Genomic DNA, 20383 nt, shown 5'->3' on the forward strand with positions numbered 1-20383 from the left:
TAAATCAATTGTGCTGGTTGACTTTGAACCAATTCACTTGTTTTAGGTTTATCATTTCCTAATCAATATCCACAATCAAGTCCCAGAACTATAAAAGGAACTCAGAAGAGAGCCTAGCTTGGTCACCTGGTGAGTGATTAAATCATCAAGGGAGGGGGGTGGGTTATTTTTTTCTTGATCCTCTCTAGAGACTTGAGAAACTCTGAAGGTGTAAACTCCTAAAGGGCAAAAAAATTTGTGCAAACAGCTTCTTCCAAATAGTTTTGTTTGTGGGTTGTAGTTACTAAAACCAGTGGTCAACAAACCACGGCTCGCAGGTCAAATCCTAGCCTAGCGTCTGTTTTTATAAAACCTGTGAGCTAAGAATGCTTCTACATTTTTAAATAGTTGGAGGAAAAAAATCAAAAGAAATGTAACATTTCATGACAGGTTTCCACGCACATAAAGTACATTTATTTGAATGCAGCCACACCCATTTCTATATTGTCTGTGGCTGCTTTCATGCTACAAAGGCAGAATTGAAGAGTTGCAAGAGACCACATGACCTGCAGAGCTGAAAATATTTACTATCTGACTCCTTCCAGAAAAAGTTCGCTGGCCTCTGATCTAGACAATTGCAATAGTAACATCAATTAATATCAATTGCAATAGTAGTATCAATTAATTTTCAATTATTCGCCCTTATCTTTTACTTCCTTCATTTATGACCCTAAAATGAACTCATCTGAAAATGTTAAACCAAAATAAAATCCAGCAAGTGTGTAATCTCTGGCCACTTACTGTGAAGGTGAACTCCATTTTAGCATCCAAGGAATAAGTGAGGTGTTGGGATTTTTTTCAGTTTACTCCCCTTGAGTCCTTTTCTTTAGGGTGACCTTAATTTAGGACTTGGGCATGTAAACCTGAGATAATGTTCATGGTCAGTAGAAAATAGATGTGAGGATATGTAAGTCCTCTGAAGAAGTTCTACTCTATACATCTTCACTGTCAAAAGGTAAACGTCAGCAATACACTGACTTTAAACATGCCAATACAATGAAAAAAAGTAATGGAAAGCGTCTTGACTGTGTTGAGACCTGAGTTCAAGGATGAGGGCCTTTGAGACAGAATCAGATCAAGGAATGGGCCAGATGAGGCAATTTATATTTTTCACCTACTAAAACATCTGATTCTTCTGTATTGAAGAAATGTAAACTGGTCCTGTCTGCACTGAAGTAGACAGCACTCTTAAGTGATAATAAAAACTCTAATGCAACTGGAAACACCCATGAACAGATAAACAAAGTGTAATTCCACCAATCAATGGACTATTACTCGGCAATAAAAAATAACTACTGCTACCCACATCAACATGGATGAAACTCAGAATCATTATGCTGAAGAAGCCAGACATAAAAGACTACATTCCTGCCTGACTTCATTTATAAAAAGTCCAAAATAAGCTGTAATGGTTAAAAAGCAAATCAGGGGTTGCCTGGAGGCTGGAGGTGAAAGGAGAAAGGAAGGCTATAAGAAATCTTTGGGTGTGGTGAAAATGTTCTGTATGTTGATTATGGTAGTGATGTAACAGGTATATAAAACTTTCAAAACTCGTATTGCACATGTTTAATGGATGGAGTTTATTGTTTGTATATCATTCCTCAGTAAAGCTGATTAAATACCACTCATGCAGACCTAAAAATAAATCAATCAATAAAATAAACTTGCCAGTAAAATCATCTTCCCACCACGACTCCCAGGAAATTTACTTTCATTAGGAAGAGAGAAATGATCTGCATATTAGCCTCCCATTAGGAATGACCACGAGTCACAGGAAGTAGCTCTACTGACACATGTCAGATGACAGTTGACCAGGTCTGTCTTGAAGAACTAGAGTCAATCGATGACCCACCACCTGGGAACCTGGAGACCCCAAATGGTAAATGACTAGACCCAAGCAATTGTTCAACATAACCATTTAAACCACCTTTTCTCTCCTGGGGAAGAAAATAATGACAAAGATCTACACAAAAATACTATGAAACATTTTTAATCCTGGAAAGGACTTGATCACTGGTAACCAAAGAGGGGAAAAGTCAACAAGAATAGAATCCAATCTTTTAAATCAAGTGAACACATATCAAACTGCTCAACATTGTTAAATGGCATGATATAATTTATCCATAGAAGACACAATCTCATTCAGTGGAAAGCTGATTTAAATGTTTTGACAGAGCGCTAAGAGATATTATAGGTAACAGCTGACTTAATGGAGTATTTAAGCCTTCAAAACTGCCTTTTAGAAAAATAACAAATAACTTCTACCACTTAGAGGGGAAAGGAAATAACAACTGTCAGCTAAAAATCATAGAAACGTGATTAATTTGTTTATGCCTTTCAACATTCCACTGAGATCTGCAAAGGCAAGACATAAAATTAAAGTGAGTTCTATAGCCAGGATTGATCTGAATATTTTCCTCACAATACTCCTTCTGTCATACTTCTTCAGTGCTTGGAATAAAATGACAACCCACTGGGATCCAAAGGAAAAAGTCAGCTCTTTCCAAAGATGGGACTGAGCTGCCAAAATCTATTTTATATCTAAAATTAGAAATAAAATAAATATATCCTTGAATACCAACTATATTTTCAGAGAGTTCATTAAAATTTAAGGCATTTTTGACACGTCAGAGATTTTAGTCCAGTGACAGGAGAATAAAGAAGCTACCTGGGAGCAAATCCCAATTATCTCTATGGCTTGGAACGTACATGTTGAGCACAGCAAAGATGAAGAGAGAGGTGACAGGTGACTATGCGGAAACTTCCTGACTCTGTCCAGTCTGTATGACTTTGCCAGGGTTCCTCTAAAAGGGTGCACTTCAAGTGTATTTTCATTCTTCTGTTTAAATTTTGATCAAGATGGGGAAAGGGGCATCAGCACTGTTGGCAGGATAAACATGAGCAATGCCAAAATAATTTCTTCGTTATAATAGAATTTAAGAAATTAAACGTGGAAGACGTTTATGTAAAGCAATGCCCTCCGTGAATTTCACAACAAACAATAAAACAACGGCAACCTCACCTATACTCACGAATCCAACAGTAGTGATGTACACAAAACAAACATTCACTCAACAATAACAGAATGGTCCAGTGTTTTACCCACCAGTCGAATAAATTCAATTATTTATTTTTATCTCATTTGCCACAAAACTAAGGACGACCTGCTGAATCAAAAGTTACAAGTCATACCTCATTGACAGACTTGGGGCAAAACATTCAATAAACCCTGCCCCTATGCCCTGCCTCTCTTGGCCAATCACCAGGCTTTTAAAAAATCTGGATTAAAACCTATAAAGATCACTGTTATTGGAAACAAACCAGAGCACCTTAGATTATAAATGGTCAGGAAACTCCCCTCTTTCCCACTTCTAGAACAATTAAGTTTTACACAAAATTGGTCAAATCCAGCTTCATTCAAACTTCTTTCAACCAACAGTATTTAAGTCGCACTAATACCAATATAACCCGTCCATCATAGGAAATATGACAGTTACCTGGATCATTTTTGAATAAGAGCAACAACACTTATTTCATAACTGCTTATGGGACACAACCACATTCTTATTCTGAATACAGTTCTATGCGATTTTCTAAAATTCAATCCCTGCCCTGCTAACTCAAAAAGAAAACTTTCATGGAAGTCATAATCCTTAAAGTCTTTGGCAGGAAAATAAGCATATAACCTTTGATGCTTGACATAGGGTAAATGTCCCACTGTCGTTTTCTGGAGACCATGAAATTATCCCAATACCTTTGTACAGTTGTCTGTACTTATAGACAAGCCAGCCCACTTTCTTCTCATGATTTTGCAAGTGCTCTGATAAACAAGCTTTCCTACTCATTCTAAATTATACTTCAAGTATTACATAAATTGTTTCAAGCCATTTGACTTTTATAATAGTGTCAGCTTGTTTGTACCAGTGGAAAGTCAAGGCTTCTCCTTATCCCTGTTTTTTTTTTTTTAAGAATCCCACTTTCAGTCAAGCCCTTCTTACCAGTTCCAACAAGGATGGAATTTCAAAGGCGATTATAAGTTAGATAACCCAAGCACATGCTGACTCTTCATTAAGAATTACTGCTTACTTAGGCTTCTGAAATCAACAAGGATACCCTATGGAAAAATGAAAAATCTATTGTCTTTCTTTGTTCACCATTTTTAATAGAAAACATGTTTTAAGGTCTGTCAGGAAAATAAATAATGGGAAAAAATAACTGTACCTTAAAAATTTTTTCAAATTGTTCCCCAAAATATAAACAAAGACAAGACATAAATGGGATCACAATGCATATGCTCACATCAGCCCTCCAAACACACTTTTTATATAGAATTCATAAAGAAGGAAAGTTACCCATTAATTCTATGGCATGCATCAGCAGTGCACTCGTGGGCTTAACCTTGGTTTTGAGTTATTTGTATATACAGATACATCTCTTCCTGAGTTGAGCTTCATCTTCAGTTGAGACTCAAAACATTTGCTTTCTTATTTTTGGCAAGACACTTGACCACGTTATAAGGCAATCTAACATTTCAACCTCCTTCCCTTTTCAGCGGCATGGCCCTCCTCTGTGACATCACCAATGTGCCGGATACGAGGACAGGCTCTAAACTATGGTCCTGTAAAACTAGAGAGCAGGTTTCTTTGTTCATTAGTCTGAAGGCTACAGCACTGTCTTTCATATATTGGGAGATCTTGAGGATTTCAGTTGAACAGATTCAAAATGGTCTTCTTTGTCCTATGGGGGAAAAAATATTAAGACAAAATCAACTCACTAAAATTCCAATAAGATCTTAGGAGCTTACATATCCAGAAACTAAGTTCTGAAATCATTTTAATCTACGTACCTGCCACTTGTAATTAGGATTTTACATTTAAAGGAGGGTGGCAGATATAAAACAGATAGCATGCCTACCCTGAATGATGCCTTTTTTTTAAACTTTTTATTTTATATTGGAATACAGTTGATTAACAATGTTGTGTTAGTTTCAGGAGTACAGCAAAGGGATTCATTTACACATATACATGTATCTATTCTTTTTCAGACTCTTTTCTCATTGAGGTTGTTACATAATATTGAGCAGAGTTCCCTGTGCTATACAGTAGGTCCTTGTTGGTTATCCATTTTAAATATAGCAGTGTGTACATGTCAATCCCAAACAGATGTCCAGGGGATAAGACACACAATTCAAAACAGGAGCAAACACATGACTGCAACAGATACCAAAAGATGAAGCTGTGATTCTTGTGAAGAAGTCACTGAGACCCATGCAAGGGGGATATTTGATCCGGGTGCTGAAATAGATGACCTATCCATGCAAATTGTAGACAGTAAACTAAATATTCTCAAGATAACACAGGGTAAATCATAAGAAAAAAGGAGAGCAGAAATAAAGATGACACCAATAAGACACAAGATCATCTGGGTCCACTGATATGTTGGAGGAAAATCTTTGGGAATCATGCCTACTAAAGATATTAAAAAGAAGTCATCTAGGATAATAAATCAAAAATTTAATGCAAATATATCATTGCTGGCATTTGTTATATAATACATTCAAAATGTAGCCTGTTAAGATAAATGATTCTTCTTTAATGGGGAAAAAGACAAATAAGAGGTGAGGTTTCTCCCAATGTTTTCATGGTTAGACAAAGCTTTCCGAAGGCTATTGGAATGGGGTGGGGGAACTATGCTGTTGAAGAGAATAAAGATGAACAGAACTAGGATTATTTTAAAAATAAAAGAAATATGAGGCAGATCAGTCCTGGGTGCACATGGATGTGTCTCTAAAGCAGAGAAGTGAAATGAGAAAACAACAGGAAATAGATACTGAGTATCTGTCAGGAAGAATGAGGTTGCTGTTGTGTCTTCTCTCATTTGAGTGGAGAAATCAGAGACTTCAGATCAATTTAAGGCCACATGGTCAGGATTACAGAAAAAAAATCACAGCATGAACACCAGCATATCCCATGTCCCTGCCTCTACCGAGACGACAAGCCCCTGGGAGAGCAGCCTGCAGATCGCAGCGCCCTAACCCACCGGCTCTGGGAGATCCTGCCTGAAGTCTCATGTTCACTAGCCTTAATCTTCTAGGAATAACCATCGATAATTCAAGTATTTATTAGGCACCCATGTGTTACAGGAACAGGACTAGACTTTATGGGATACAAAACGTCTGCTCTCAAGGAGCTCACAGTGTATTACAGGAAAGAGTGTTAGAGTATCAGCCATGAACTATAAGAGAAAGCTGAGCTTTCTGTGGCCCTGCCTTGAGAAGATTTGATTCAACTTGTTCTTCAGGAAGGGCAGGCAGAGACCTGTTGCTTATCCTCAAGGTAATAGTTCAAGTAAAACACTGAAAACAGTCATGCTATTAGGGCTTCATAGGGCTTTCGTTACCATCTCCTCTGTGTTCTATGTTCACATGGGATTTGGCTCCTATGGCTGACGTGGTGGGATATATACCCATGCACGCGCGTGTGTGTGTGTGCGTGCGTGTGTGTGTGTAGTTAACACTACTGACTGGGACTTCCTAACAGCAGGAATTGTATCTTGTTCACTTTTTAATTCCCATAATATGACCCAAGGCCTAGCACATGGTTGGCTGTCAATCAGTGGTTGTAAAAATGTACTGAAACACCACCATGCAGAAGGAAAAAACCTGGACTGGAACTCAGAATACGTGGTTTCTAATTCCCATCTCACCCACTCTTGGACAAATAAGTGAACCTCTCTAGGTTTCAGTTTACTCATGCATTAAATAAAGATGCCATATAAAATGATCTTTTTAAGCTCTAAATTCAAGAATCTACTCAAAATCCAACTTCTCCCAGAAGCTTCTCCTTAGCTTGTCACTACCCACCTAACTGTACTCCGTTCTCTTCTGTACTCCAAGAGACCCTACTCAATACTCTTGTCATACCGGATTATCCTGTGTACGTGGGTTGTGTGTGTGCATGAATGTGTGTGTTTGATGTGCATATGTCTTCCATCAATAAACTAGTCTCTGAGATTAACTGTGTCTAATATGACATCTCACCAAAACCCGGTGGATAGTATCCCATAAATGACGGTGACATGAACAAAAGGAAAAAAAATCAACTGAAGGTATTTTTTAATTGTTAAGAAAAGTCAATTGAAGTAAATCTATAAATGAAACTCCACAAATCCAGGGCATAAGGAAATACCAAAGAAGTATGGCCTTTAGACCATGAATAAGGATATATATAAGACAAAGTAAACCTTACTTGACACAGTAGTTAAGAAATTTATAAAGTTTTTTGCTCCATAAAATCATATGTAACATTTTAAAAAGTGGGACACACATAAAAAAAATTTTAAAATAAAAAGTAAAAAAAAATTTTAAAGTGGGACACAATAAAACTTGTACAATGGCATTCATAGCAGCTTCATTCAGTCAAACACTGGAAATAGCACAAGGGTCCTTCAAAAGGAGAACAGATGAACAAACGTGGCAAATCCATACAACAGAATACTCCTCCACAGGGAGCAATCTGCTATAGATAAACACAACAAGGTGGAAGAACCTCAAAAAGATTTTTCTGAGTGGAAGAAAACTTACACAAAAACTTCACTCTCTGGCATGACGATTATGTGAAGTTCTGAAACAGGCAAAACTAATCTACAGTTTTAAAAGATCATCACAATAGCTTCCCCTGGGGGATGGGGACTGAGTATACACATAAGGACATGTGTTTCCTTTCAGACATCAGACTACTGTTCTATATCTTCACAGGATTTAGGGTCACACAGGTATATTCATTTCTCAAATTTCATCACATCGTGTATTTGTGAAATATACATTTCACTCTGTGTAAACATTTTGCCTTTAAAAAAAAACTTAAAACATTGAATTCTCTCATCAATTATATGTAAACTGAAGTGTTTAGGCATCAAAGGTATTAACGTCTGAAACTCACTTTGAAACACATCAAAAAAAAGAAGATAGATCAATAAATGGATAGAGGGATGGCGAGATATGGAATAAGGAGTAAGATTTACGTGGTGGATATATGGTTGTACCACTGCACAATCCCTTCAACTTTTCTGGAATACTTCAAATTTTCATCTTAAAAAATGAAAACAAAATCATTACATTGACTAAAATTGCTATTCAAAATAAAATGTGGCACACTGGGGGCTTCCCTGGTGGCGCAGTGGTTGAGAGTCCGCCTGCCGATGCAGGGGACACGGGTTCGTGTCCCGGTCAGGGAAGATCCCACATGCCGCAGAGTGGCTGGGCCCATGAGCCATGGCCGCTGAGCCTGCGCGTCCGGAGCCTGTGCTCCGCAACGGGAGAGGCCACAACAGTGAGAGGCCCGTGTACCAAAAAAAAAAAAAAAAAAAAAAAAAACATGTGGCACACTGCACCTTCTCAGGGAAAAAAGCTCTACCCTCCCTGTTTCCTGTGACTGTTTTCAAGAATCTTTTCAAGCTTTCACTTCTCTGGCTATAATATAAAAACAGAAGAGGTACTGTAAGAGGAGGAAACACTTAATGTTTTAGGTAGTGCTCATAATGCCCACTTATCCTTTTAGATTCAGCTCAGAGATGACTTTCCCTTAAATGCATTCCCTGGCACCTAAAGGCTCCCTTCATTGTAAGATACCACCCTTACAAATAGGGAATCAAACACATATATATGGAATCTAAGAAAAAAAAAAAGGTCATGAAGAACCTAGGGGTAAGACAGGAATAAAGACACAGACCTACTAGAGAATGGACTTGAGGATATGGGGAGGGGGAAGGGTAAGCTGGGACAAAGTGAGAGAGTGCCATGGACATATATACACTACCAAACGTAAAACAGATAGCTAGTGGGAAGCAGCCGCATAGCACAGGGAGAGAGGGGTGGGATAGGGAGGGTGGGAGGGAGGGAGGGAGACGCAAGAGGGAAGAGATATGGGGACATATGTATATGTATAACTGATTCACTTTGTTATAAAGCAGAAACTAACACACCATTGTAAAGCAATTATACTCCAATAAAGATGTTAAAAAAAAAAACAAAACAAATAGGGAATCACAAGATCACACCAGGTGAGAAGTCTAAGTCAACTTGTGATGGAAGATAGTTTTTCATGGGCCTCCTGTGTTTCTGCAAGTCTTATGAAAAGACACTGATAGGCCTTTATTCTACGTGATTTTCCAAAGATGTTTCTATAACAGCCTTGGATGATATAGATAAAGTCTCCTTCTAGAATAAAGGAAACGTTTGCTTACAACCCAGAAAGCTACAGATATTGTCTTTCCCTGTGGAGCAAATGGCAGACATACGTCAGGCCCATTATAAAAGACTCATGTTCTCCAAGCCAGTTCCTCTACAATAACGTAACCCACTCTGTATACAGGCGTCATCTAGTCCACTTCATTGTGTGGGAAGTAAGGCTGGAGGAACCAATACAAATGCTGTGATTTGGGCCAATGCTAATGCTGTGAGTAATAAGCTGTGTTTTGTCTCTGACCCAGAAGACTCATTCCATCTTCCAAAGCGTCTATGAAACTATGGCGGGCTAATCTGTTGGCCAGTAAGTAGAGTACGATTTCATTACCTTCACAGTTCTTCATTGTTTTGCCGATGAGAGGAGGAAGTTAATGAAGACATTTCTAGAAGAGAGCTTCACACTCTGGTTAACAAGATTTAAGGAAAGTCCCCGAGAATTGGGAACAGACATGCTGACCACACTGTATGGCAAACAAGGCAATAAAACAGTCCTCCGTTTTCTTGCCTGGAAATGAAGAGGAATTGGGGAGCTGGTTGTGGGCTGAGTACTGGGAAGTGGGTTCAAAGAGTTCACAGTTCAACTGACTGGATGGTGTTAATTCTCCTCTGGCAGGAGGACAGCCTCCCAGTCAGGCTCCAGTGTGCCTCACAGGAGCAACTAGCACTAAAAATCATCCCAACGGGAAAAGAAGGTTTCACCGGCTTTCAAACAACGGTTCCAGAAACATGCACCTACGATAAGCGTTAGAGAGAAAATGGAAACCACTTACGGGGAGAAACCAGGTGAAGTGCTAGAATGTTGGCTGGTTCACTGTGGAGATGATGTGGCAGGACTCAGTGATCGTTAAGAATGGAAACAGGGCTTCCCTGGTGGCGCAGGGGTTGAGAGTCCGCCTGCCGATGCAGAGGACGCGGGTTCATGCCCTGGTCCGGGAAGATCTCACATGCCGCGGAGCGGCTGGGCCCGTGAGCCACGGCCGCTGAGCCTGCGCATCCGGAGCCTGTGCTCCGCAACGGGAGAGGCCACAGCAGTGAGAGGCCCGTGTACCGCAAAAAAAAAAAAAAAACAGCGGGGCCATCCTAGGGCTCAATGCTGCTGGCACTCTATCCTGCCAACTTCAGATCCACCCAAAGATGCAGTAAAAGGTCTCAGAGGTTTTGCAGCAGGTCCTCACCACAGTTACAGAGCCATGGCTTCCTCTGGGGGCTCTTTCTGAGATGAATTCCCATAGGAAAACTTAGTGAGGCAGTGACTACTGCTGGGGCTCTTGCTGCCCCAGATTGGGTTTATAAGGTGGAAGATGGTCACTAGAGAATGAGAAACTGACCCCAAAACATGTAGATAAGTTAGTATGGTCAGGCTCACCCGGGAAATGTCCCTTATCCTTTATACTTAAACCAGGCATTAACTTAAACATGACAATGGAGCAAGAAACGAGGTGAATTCCCTTTTAAAAAGACTCCAGTATGTGAGTCAAGCCCAAATGAACAAAAGAACATAAGACCTGCAGCCTTCAGCACAGTCAATCTGGCTGTGACTTCTGAGTCAAAAGGTCCCCAAAGGTGGACTAGATGATGGGAGGAATGATGCCCTTGCCGTTCAACACAGAACTCTGAATGGACCCAAAACACTGGCAGTCTGGTTGGCTTGTGAGCAGCTGCTGGAAAATAACAGCAAATGCAAAGCCCTGCTGTTGTCACAGAGACCCCCGCTTCCCTCTTCACCTTTAACCCTTCCTTCCCCAACTATGCTGACTTTGCTGCCTTAAGGAGAAAGATGATTAGGGGAAGGACCAAGTTTTCCTGTCACCAAGAGTGACTGCAGACCATACACACCCATCTGAGACTGCAAGGGAGCCCGGGGAAGGGGAGGGACTCAAACATCTCTGACTCTGCTTGTTGCAGGCACCGAAGTCACCATCCTACCTGAACGTGTGAGAGGAAAAGGGCCTGAAAATTCAACTAATGGGGTTCAAGCTAGGTTCACAGTGGGGGAGGGAAAATAACGTGACCTTGTGTGAAGGGCTCTGCGTCCCCATTCAAGATGCTGTTGCTGCGTTACATCTGAATCTGCAGTAGGAATTGCTGGTATGTGCTTGTTCTTCCTCATCTCATAGGCAGCAGAGGACAATCCCCTGGCCAAGAGCAGCCACGTGAAGAGAAGGGCTGCTCGGATACTTACCCCAAGCGTTGCCAACTCGTCTGCCGTGTGCAACAAACGTGTGAGGCAGAAGGGCACACAAGCTCCTCTACCTTCTGATGCCTAGAGAAGGTACAGATGCCTATAAATGATGTCCTGTTGGACAAGTCAGACGTCTCAATCTCAACAGCCTTGCCTGTGTTATCAGACCTGCCAGCAGAGACAGCTGATAAACCCTCATGAAATTCAGGGAGCTGCCAACTAAGTAAAGATTCTTGAGACTAGGTGGGCAGATGTGCAATGCTTTACCTTCCAGTCGAGAAAAAACAGCCCAGCACCTTACTGCACTCTGCTGTTGGACACAGCATGGTATCACTTGAGTAGTCTACTTGCTCTGTCATATCAGCTAATCCACAAAATAGTATCTTTTGAGTTAGGCCCAAGCCAACAGGCTATATTATCAACTGCCCAGCAAGGTGAGTAATGCTCTCTACCTTGTGGCCTCACAGCCCTAATGACCACGTTATGATACAGTTCTTTGCGATTAATGATTTTGTCAATTGGAGACTATGGCAGTGGGAAGCAGCCTTCCCCCGGAGGCATCCTTTGGGGTTTTAGACTCATCGCCTTGATGTGTCCACCATGTACATATAGCCCTCTTGAAAAAGCAGCTGTTAGCCTGTTACTGAGCTCTTGTCAAAACTGAATGCCATAACCACGCACACTTTGGGACTCTACAACCTGACAGTCCCACTCTTGGTAGGTCAACAAGGTGGGAAGCGTCCAGTAAGTCTCACTGGTCAAATATGAATGGTATAGTCAAGAATACAACTGGTCTGACCCAGCAACATCTCGGCCTCACATGCAAATACGGCAGCAGACTCTTTGAGAGAAAGGTTATCCCCTACTCCTCTGCCCCAAAGGAAGCCACTGGCTCTGTGGGGTCCTGGGTTCACCGAAGTTCTACGTCATGCCTGGGCCTGGTTCACGGATGTTTTCGTTGAGCTGAAACCCAATGGTGTCCGCCACCTCCTGCAGCTGTCCCATCTCAGCACAAGTATGCGTAACTGAAAACCAACAAGATTGCTTGGCTCGGTGGCCAGAACCCAAAGCCCCTCTCACAGCTGTGGCCAATACTTCTTCTGATAAACCTTGTCATATTTCTACTTACTCTTGAGCTATTGCCAAGATTTAATAGCCATTGTCAACGAACTATTTGGTCTGCCATTTGGAAAACCACTTACTCTTCACCTCTCTCTGGGGCAACAAATCTGGAAACAACTCTTAGCTGTTGATCAAATCATCTGGGTCACTTAGGTAGATGCCCATCCTCTGAAAAGACCAAACAGAGTTAAGCACCTTATAGAGACTGCACCAGACAGATCGCCACAAACCCTACACAGCATGTGAATCCTGTCCAGCATGGCAATAAATCTGCCTTCACAGACTGAGCTCAGAGTGAAGGACTCTATTTTCCTGACGCAGAGGTTACCACAGCATGCAAGACTTGGGAGTCATACCAAGAGCTGACCAATATTTCCCTGACAATTGATTAAATCAGACCTTTGATCACCGCTTGGGGCTATCGGTGGTGCCTCATCACTGCTGACACCCATTTGGGTCACGGTGTTGCTGTTCCAGAGTGACTGGCCAACTCCAGTGACACCACCGTGGTCCTTGAAAAACATCTGTTTAATGTTTATGGTTTTATGGACCATTTGCAGCCTAACAGTGGTGTCCTTTTTTTTTTTTTTTTTTTTTTTTTAAATCACAAAAGCTACCAGAAAAATGGACTGGGAGTAGAGGTATTCAGTGGACCTTCCACACTTCCTACCATTGAAAGGGATCATTGATCATCGGAATAGCCTTCTCAAAAACTGACTCAAAAAGATTTCTGCCTCTATCTCCCTCACCTCCTCCTGGTCCACACATCTTAGTAAGGCAGTTCAGTTACTAAATATGGCTATTTCCAGAAAAGGATTAAGAGATTATCTCCTCTTGGCTGCTTCGTGGATAATTTTTAGTAAAAATATATAATAAGTAAGAATATATCAATACAACCTACGTAAGATTATATACCCATATGAAAACCCAGGATTCTGCCCCGACCACTACTGGCATGACGGGTACTTATTTAACCCAACAGCAACCCCCAGGACGTCTGGTGGTAGCCCTACCAGAGGGAGCCTAGAAGATTCAAATATAATTCTGGTTTAGCCACCTGTATTGTTTTGTTGGACTGTCATGATCCTAGATCAAAGCGTGATAACTACTTGGTTGACTACACAGCTCATTAAGACTCGTACCGTCCCACATGGGCAAAGGTAGAAAACACACTAGGTCGCCACACGCACTTTTAAAAGCCCTTGACCTTCTTGCACCTGAATGTTTGGCAGCACAGAACTCCAGTAGGGTGTGAGTAGAAATAAGGTGGGGCTTTAGCTACGGAAATGGGACAGACTGATTTGTACCAGTGGAAGATCAACAGTGCAGTCTGATAATAAGGCACCTAGGAAGGAGGTACCTTAGGCCCTGAGAGGTGCAAAGGATGAAGGGATACTAATGATTATTTGTTTTTCAAAGCCACCCTGTCACCTTCCTATGAAGGAAAACACCTTAGTGTTCCTCTCTCAAACTGTTGCAAGTGCCTTAAATTTAACTGACTACTGGGTCTACCAAATCCACCAGATGCTCAAACCACAATCTGGTTGCTATTCCCCTTAGGCTTACTGAAAATTCTATCAGAAACAGCAGGGATGATGCCAGCTTCTGCCCCCAAATAACAACGATCAACATGTCCATTCCCATTGCCATCACTCAATCATTCCATGGAGCGGACAAATACCACCCAGTCTGCGGCATGGACAAACAGGAAAAGCTGGACAAACTGCCCTCAAGCAGTCTCTCCAAAGACAAAGAAGGGACACAATTGTTTGACGTGAATCGGGAACGCTAAGGTTTACAAGCCAGCAAGGAGGTCGCAGGCACCATCAACCAGTGCTGCCTAACTAAACAGGTCCCACTTGGTGTCCCTAACAACGGTAAATAATACTTTCCTTCCAGAGGCCCCATGTGTACCTCTAGGACTGTACTTTTTGTATAGAACCAGATGTTAACTTCTCTCCTAAAAACAGCACGGCTTGTACTTGTATTCTAGGAGTGGTCATAATTCAACTGTTTATGAAAACATCCTCGATAGATCACTTAGCCCTTAGACAACTGCAAGGCTCTTTTCAGTATCAGGCTACCCTTGGTTCCTCAGAAGGGGTTCCTGGAGGGATAACTGACTTGTTATTCACACTCACCCCATGGGTAGTTATTCAATTAGCAAAGATGGAACGTAAAAGAATGAAATAATGCCACTTGTAGCAACATGGATGGAAATAAAGATTACATTACTAAATGAAGTCAGTCATAAAGAAAAAGACAAATGCCATATGATATCACTTATGTGGAATTCAAAATATGACACAAATGAACTTACCTATGAAACAGAAACAGACTCACAGACATAGAGAACAGACTTGTGGTTACCAAGGGGGAGGAGGAGTGGGGGAAGGACAGATTGGGAATTTGAGATTAGGAGATGCAAACTGTTACACTGATATATAGGATGAATAAACAACAAGGTCCTACTGTATAGCACAGGGAACTATATTCAATATTCTGTGATAAACCACAACGGAAAAGAATATAAAAAAGAATACATATATGTATAACGGAATCACTTTGCTGCACACAGAAATTAACACAACATTGTAAATCAAATGTACTTCAATACATTTTTTTAAAAGAAAGAAAAGGCAGTACAAAATTTGTTTCTGACTCTAACTGAAGTAATCCATGACACCACTTCAGCCTTTGAAGGCATTCAGGTCACCATCAACCCACTGTCCATACATTGTTATGGACAATATAACTGCCTTATTCTTCCTCCCTGAGGGCCAAGACACGATCTGTACAGTCACCAAAATTCTTTGTGCCTGGACTGTCTTGTTGGATTGCCATCTTCCTAGACCAAAAGGACAATGACCTCCTGGTGGAGGACACTGCTCACCAAGTTCCCCTACCATGGCCCAGGTAGACAAAAGTGGGAGATGTATAGGGTCTTTGTAAATTTTTGAAAATATCCTTAACCCTCTTCCATCTGAATCTTATGGAGGAAAGATCTCAGTGCCAGTGGCAAGGTCTCAGGCTGAGTGGAAAGATTAATACAGGGACCTAAAAAGAAAGCCACCTCTTTCTAAGGTGGACCCTGATGACTTACGGCATTTGTTTGGTTAGTTGAGTCTGGAACCCTGGTATGATCCAGGTTAATAATACAGGTTGGCCTCGTCTTGCTGTTCGGTGTCTCGTTGGGAGTAGCTCTATTTTTTAAGTGCTATAGGAAGCAAACTGACCAGATTTGATTCCAGCCTCAGCCAGTCAGATTAATCAGAGTGAACAGTGGAATGGTGTACTAATGGGAAAGTTGCCGGAAGCCAAGATAGTGTAGGAAGGAGGTTTGGATCTGTTGGGAGACAACTCCCCAATGGTTCTCTTGCATTTCTGCCTATCTTATGAGTGAGACACTGACTTCCCTTTTTTCCAGACTACCTTTTCAGAGGACCTAACCCTAACCCTAACCCTAACCCTAACCCTTGCATTTCAACCCTTGTATAGACAGCAGCCTTTGAAAATAAAGATATTGTGTCCTTCCATAGCAAAGGGCGGGCTTGCTTACAGTCTTAGAAATAGTATTTCCCTCTTGAGCAATGAACACGCATGCTATCTGTCCAGTACGATAACAACACTATCTCCCTTTGGAAGAAAGGACAGAGATGCTTGCTGTCCTTTCTAAAAGATTCAGGTTCCCAAAGCTTAAGGTTCCTTTCCTGTAAGGCACTGTGTGTACAAGCGTCATCTGCAGGACGTGGGGCTCTGCAACTCGTATAAATGCTGATGTTTTGGCTAGTGCTTCTGCTGTGAGTGTTCAACTGTCCTTTGTCTGTGATCAGAAGTCCCATGTCTTCTAAAGTATCCATGAAACCATGGAAGGCTCAGGTGTTAGCTTGCAAGGAGGGTAAAATCTCAGCTCTTGACAATCTCTGTACATTCACTGTCCCACAGCAACAGTATCCTCCCTAAACTACCATATTAAGAAAAATCAAAGAACCATTAGTATAAGGGGAATAGGGCTTATTTGTTTTATTTTTAAATGATCCCCTATGATATAGTTATGTGCCTTAATTAGGAAACGATTACTAAGACACTCTCAATAAATGCAATCTTTCACCACATGTCCTTCCTGCTGAAAATCCTTTGGAATGGGTTTTCTTTCTGGTTTCATTCTGTCTTTATTCCTGCACAGATAAACTGGTAATGTTTCATCTTTTAAGTCAATGGTGAAGAATGTCAATAAAATGTGTCTACAAATAATACTCAGGGCTTCATGCTATCTGTTTGGATACAGTAATCATTTCAAAGCCGACAGATGGGATGGCATCTGATAAGTAATATCTCAACATTTTATATAACTTTTATCTCCTGTGTATGAAAAAATCTTGTTGTCAAATAAAAAATATAAAATGAGATATTTTATTTATCTAAAATTTTTGTTTTTTAATACTATAATACATAATCTTTGTGCAAATTCAAGTATTATAAAACTGCATTACTTCAAAGACTAAAGACACCCATGTATTCAAAATTCTCCAAAAGCAGCTATCATTAGTAGTTTCCTACTCAAATACTAATATAAATGTATATTTAATAGAAATGCAATAGTCTATGTGTTTGTTTTCGCTTCATTTACCCTGGACCCACTGACATATCAGTACACACAGACATCTCAAACTTTAACACCTGTAGAGTTGCACAGCATCCCACTACTTTGATATACGGAAACGTCTTATCTAAGTCCTTACTGATGGTGTTTAACGTTGTTTCTACCTGGTTAGCCAACAAAAACAATGCTGCAGTGATTATTCTTGTATTTACAGCCTTCTGTACTTCCAAGAGTATTTCTACTGGATAAATACCCACCCTGAATGACAGGGTTTGCACAACTGCTACTGTTAGGTTAATACGGCCCCTTTATTTATAAATACACAGAAATACCAGGTTAAAATTCTGCTCTCACCTTTGTTGCCAAGGATTTGAGTTTTCCCAGTAGCGACTGTTTATTGGAATATACAACTTCCTCTTCATTATCTTCTCCTTCCATGATAGCACAGCTGTCTGCAGTTGGGAGTTCACACTCTTTTGAGTTTGTCGTCATTACTAATTTGGAATATTTGTACTCCAGTCTAAGTAGTGGCAAATAAATAAATAGATAAAGTGGCTGTTTAATATAATTTAATACTTATTTGGGGTGGTCATACACCAGCTAATTAAATCATCGTGGAGTACAGCTGCTCCACCAACATAGTCCCTTCACCCATAGCCATAACACTATGTGTTCTCATTAATCTACTGTCTACACACCAATCGTTTCCAGAATTTCAGAGAAACAGTGCAATACAGTTAACGCTATCATACTTATTTTACAGTGATTCAAGTGTCCAATTATGAAAAACTTTTGAAAAACAAAGAGAAAATTAGAGGTCTGAATGCATTTTTTTCATTTATAAATATTTGGGAACTAATTTACTATGCAGTTTTCCAAAGTTTAGTTCGTAGGATGAGAATATTATACAGGCAAGTGATTTGGTCTTTATTATTTCTCCCTATCACTCATTCCTTTCTACTCCCCACCCCAGATATTACAACTGTGCCTAGATAATACAGTAGAGAACTTTCACAGCCCAACTGACATGTAAATCATTTTAAAAGAGCCAAATCACATAATGTATCAATATACAATTGGAAGTTACACTCAGTACTCAACTTCAGATTCTGAAAGTCCTCGAGTATACACTTAGTCTGTTTCTTTGCAAATATCTGCCCATAAGAAATTGAAAGAGAAAAGATGAGGCAAGAAGGCAGCATGATGTCATGAAAAGAAAAACAGACACAGAGAAAATCTGCCTTCCTTTCTGAGCTCTGCTCCCATCTACCTGAGTAGCCAGGATCCTCTGTTCCTTGTTTTAGAAAAACAACGGATCTAATTCAATTACCTCTAATGTTCTCTGATCTCTCTGTTATCAGAACAACAGTCATTTCCATTTGCTTTCTTAAAGGCCTTTCCTATAACTCCTTCACTATGAGAAATGTCTTGTGTCTCTGAGAGAAACTGTTGGATATAATGATTAACTCTAAAAGATTCGCAACAAAAGAGATTTCTCAGTTCTTATACAGAGGTTACTTACTTCTGATTCTTCTTCCAGAAGTAGCAAGTTAGAGCCACCAGCAAAACAGCTGCAAAAGCTCCCACACCTGCTCCCACTTTTAGCCAAAAGTCAACTGTTTCGCAGGTTGACAACTTTTTCTCAGGCAAAGAAATTCCTTTAATGCACCACTTAGGTTCATTCCACACGTATAAGGTTTCCTTTGAAAAAATGACATAAGAAATGAGATTTAGAAGGAGAAGCGTTTTGCTAACCATTATTCACAGTAGGCAGAGAGGATTATTCGGCTTTCATCTAACCGAAGCTCCAAAGAGAGAGGAAAGGGATATAGAAGAGAGAGAATAAGGAAATGATGAATGAAAATGTAACAAGACCATGAATTGTCAGATCAGAAGGCTTGCTTCAAGCTGAGGAGGTTGAATAAAAAGGACTCCATCTGGATATATCATTGGAGCTATTTTCTTCAAATTTCTGATGAGTCCTGACTTCTTAAATCATGTTTTTAAATGAAAGCTTAGATTGTTTCATATAACTGACTGGAACGGGTTTCACCCACCCATCACGTAGGTCCATTTCCCCAAAAAGCCTCTCCGCTGAGTGACAGAGCAGAGCCCGGACCCAGGACATGTAAGTGCAGCATGAGCGGCAGGCTTTGGCGTGGGGCAGACACAGAGACTGCACGCCCCGCTTCCCCTGGCCAAAATAAGGAGGGTGTTATTCTGGGTCATCACTACCCACGTGAGGGACTCACCCTCGTCCTCCCAAAGCAGATGACCCAATTTTGTTAGGGCAATGTTTTCAAACTGCTCCCTGCAATCAACTAGTAAATAGTAAAATCAATATACTGGGTCTCAACCAGCAATTTTTTTTAAAATAAACAAATAAGACAGATTAGAAACAAACATCAGAGTACAGTGCATGGTTCCTTATGTATTTCAACATACACAATGACAGGTAGCAATCTGCATGATGATTATATCCAGTGACATTAAATGACACAAGGCATTACATTTTTTGCTCATCGTGCCTCCCGAAATTTTCTGGTGAATGTCAGTCATTTATCAACACCCCAACAGAAGCCTAACACCATAACGTTTAATGTCACACACATGCACACACTTTTACAGTTGGTCCTGAAGTGAACGATGTGCAGGAGATTCCCATTTACTCTGAGGAAAAATTTCAACCAAGTTTTGGATAAGAACTTTTTAGAAAGGACATTAGTAATTGAAAAAATTTTAGTGTAACATTTTCATGAAACTTAGTGTGAATAAATTATTTTTAAAATGGCTCGCATGATTTTTATAAGAAAGATGAGGAATGAGGAGGCATGAGCAAGTTGAACTGCTGCCTCTTCATCTGAAGGACATTCCAACAAGAAAAACAGACTATGAAAGGGTTTATATGGTTGTATCATATATGCCACACCCAATGCAAATGGCAAGCTGTAATGTCCAAGGACAGTCTTCTAAACAAACCATTAAAACTTCATAATTAAAAAGATACATACTTATAAACCCAGAATTAACTTTTCCATAAGCTCCTCAAATTGTTAAAGAAAAAATAAATCAAGCTGTTGGCAGAATTTCTTAGTCATTCTATAACTTAGCCATTCTCTGAATCTCTTAGTCGTTCTATTAATTAGGAAGATTTATCCCTTCATTAGGCCATGTCTTTGGGAAACAAGAAAAT

General features: G+C 40.4%; 1 protein-coding gene across 2 annotated transcripts in view; it reads right to left on the bottom strand.

Moving 5' to 3' along the window:
* Positions 1 to 203: 203 nt before the first annotated feature.
* The window catches only part of ELAPOR2 (endosome-lysosome associated apoptosis and autophagy regulator family member 2), a 76504-nt gene continuing 56324 nt past the window's right edge, over positions 204 to 20383 (bottom strand). For both annotated transcript variants that reach the window (XM_060020346.1, XM_060020345.1), the window contains 3 exons: positions 18713 to 18891; positions 17545 to 17710; positions 204 to 4776 (listed from right to left, as the gene is read on the bottom strand). In XM_060020346.1, coding sequence (XP_059876329.1) covers positions 4717 to 4776; positions 17545 to 17710; positions 18713 to 18891 — 405 coding nt within the window. In that variant the 3' untranslated portion in view covers positions 204 to 4716. The remainder of the gene's footprint in view (positions 4777 to 17544; positions 17711 to 18712; positions 18892 to 20383) is intronic.

This window comes from Delphinus delphis, chromosome 9 (assembly GCF_949987515.2).
Source record: "Delphinus delphis chromosome 9, mDelDel1.2, whole genome shotgun sequence".
Taxonomy (NCBI): domain Eukaryota; kingdom Metazoa; phylum Chordata; class Mammalia; order Artiodactyla; family Delphinidae; genus Delphinus; species Delphinus delphis.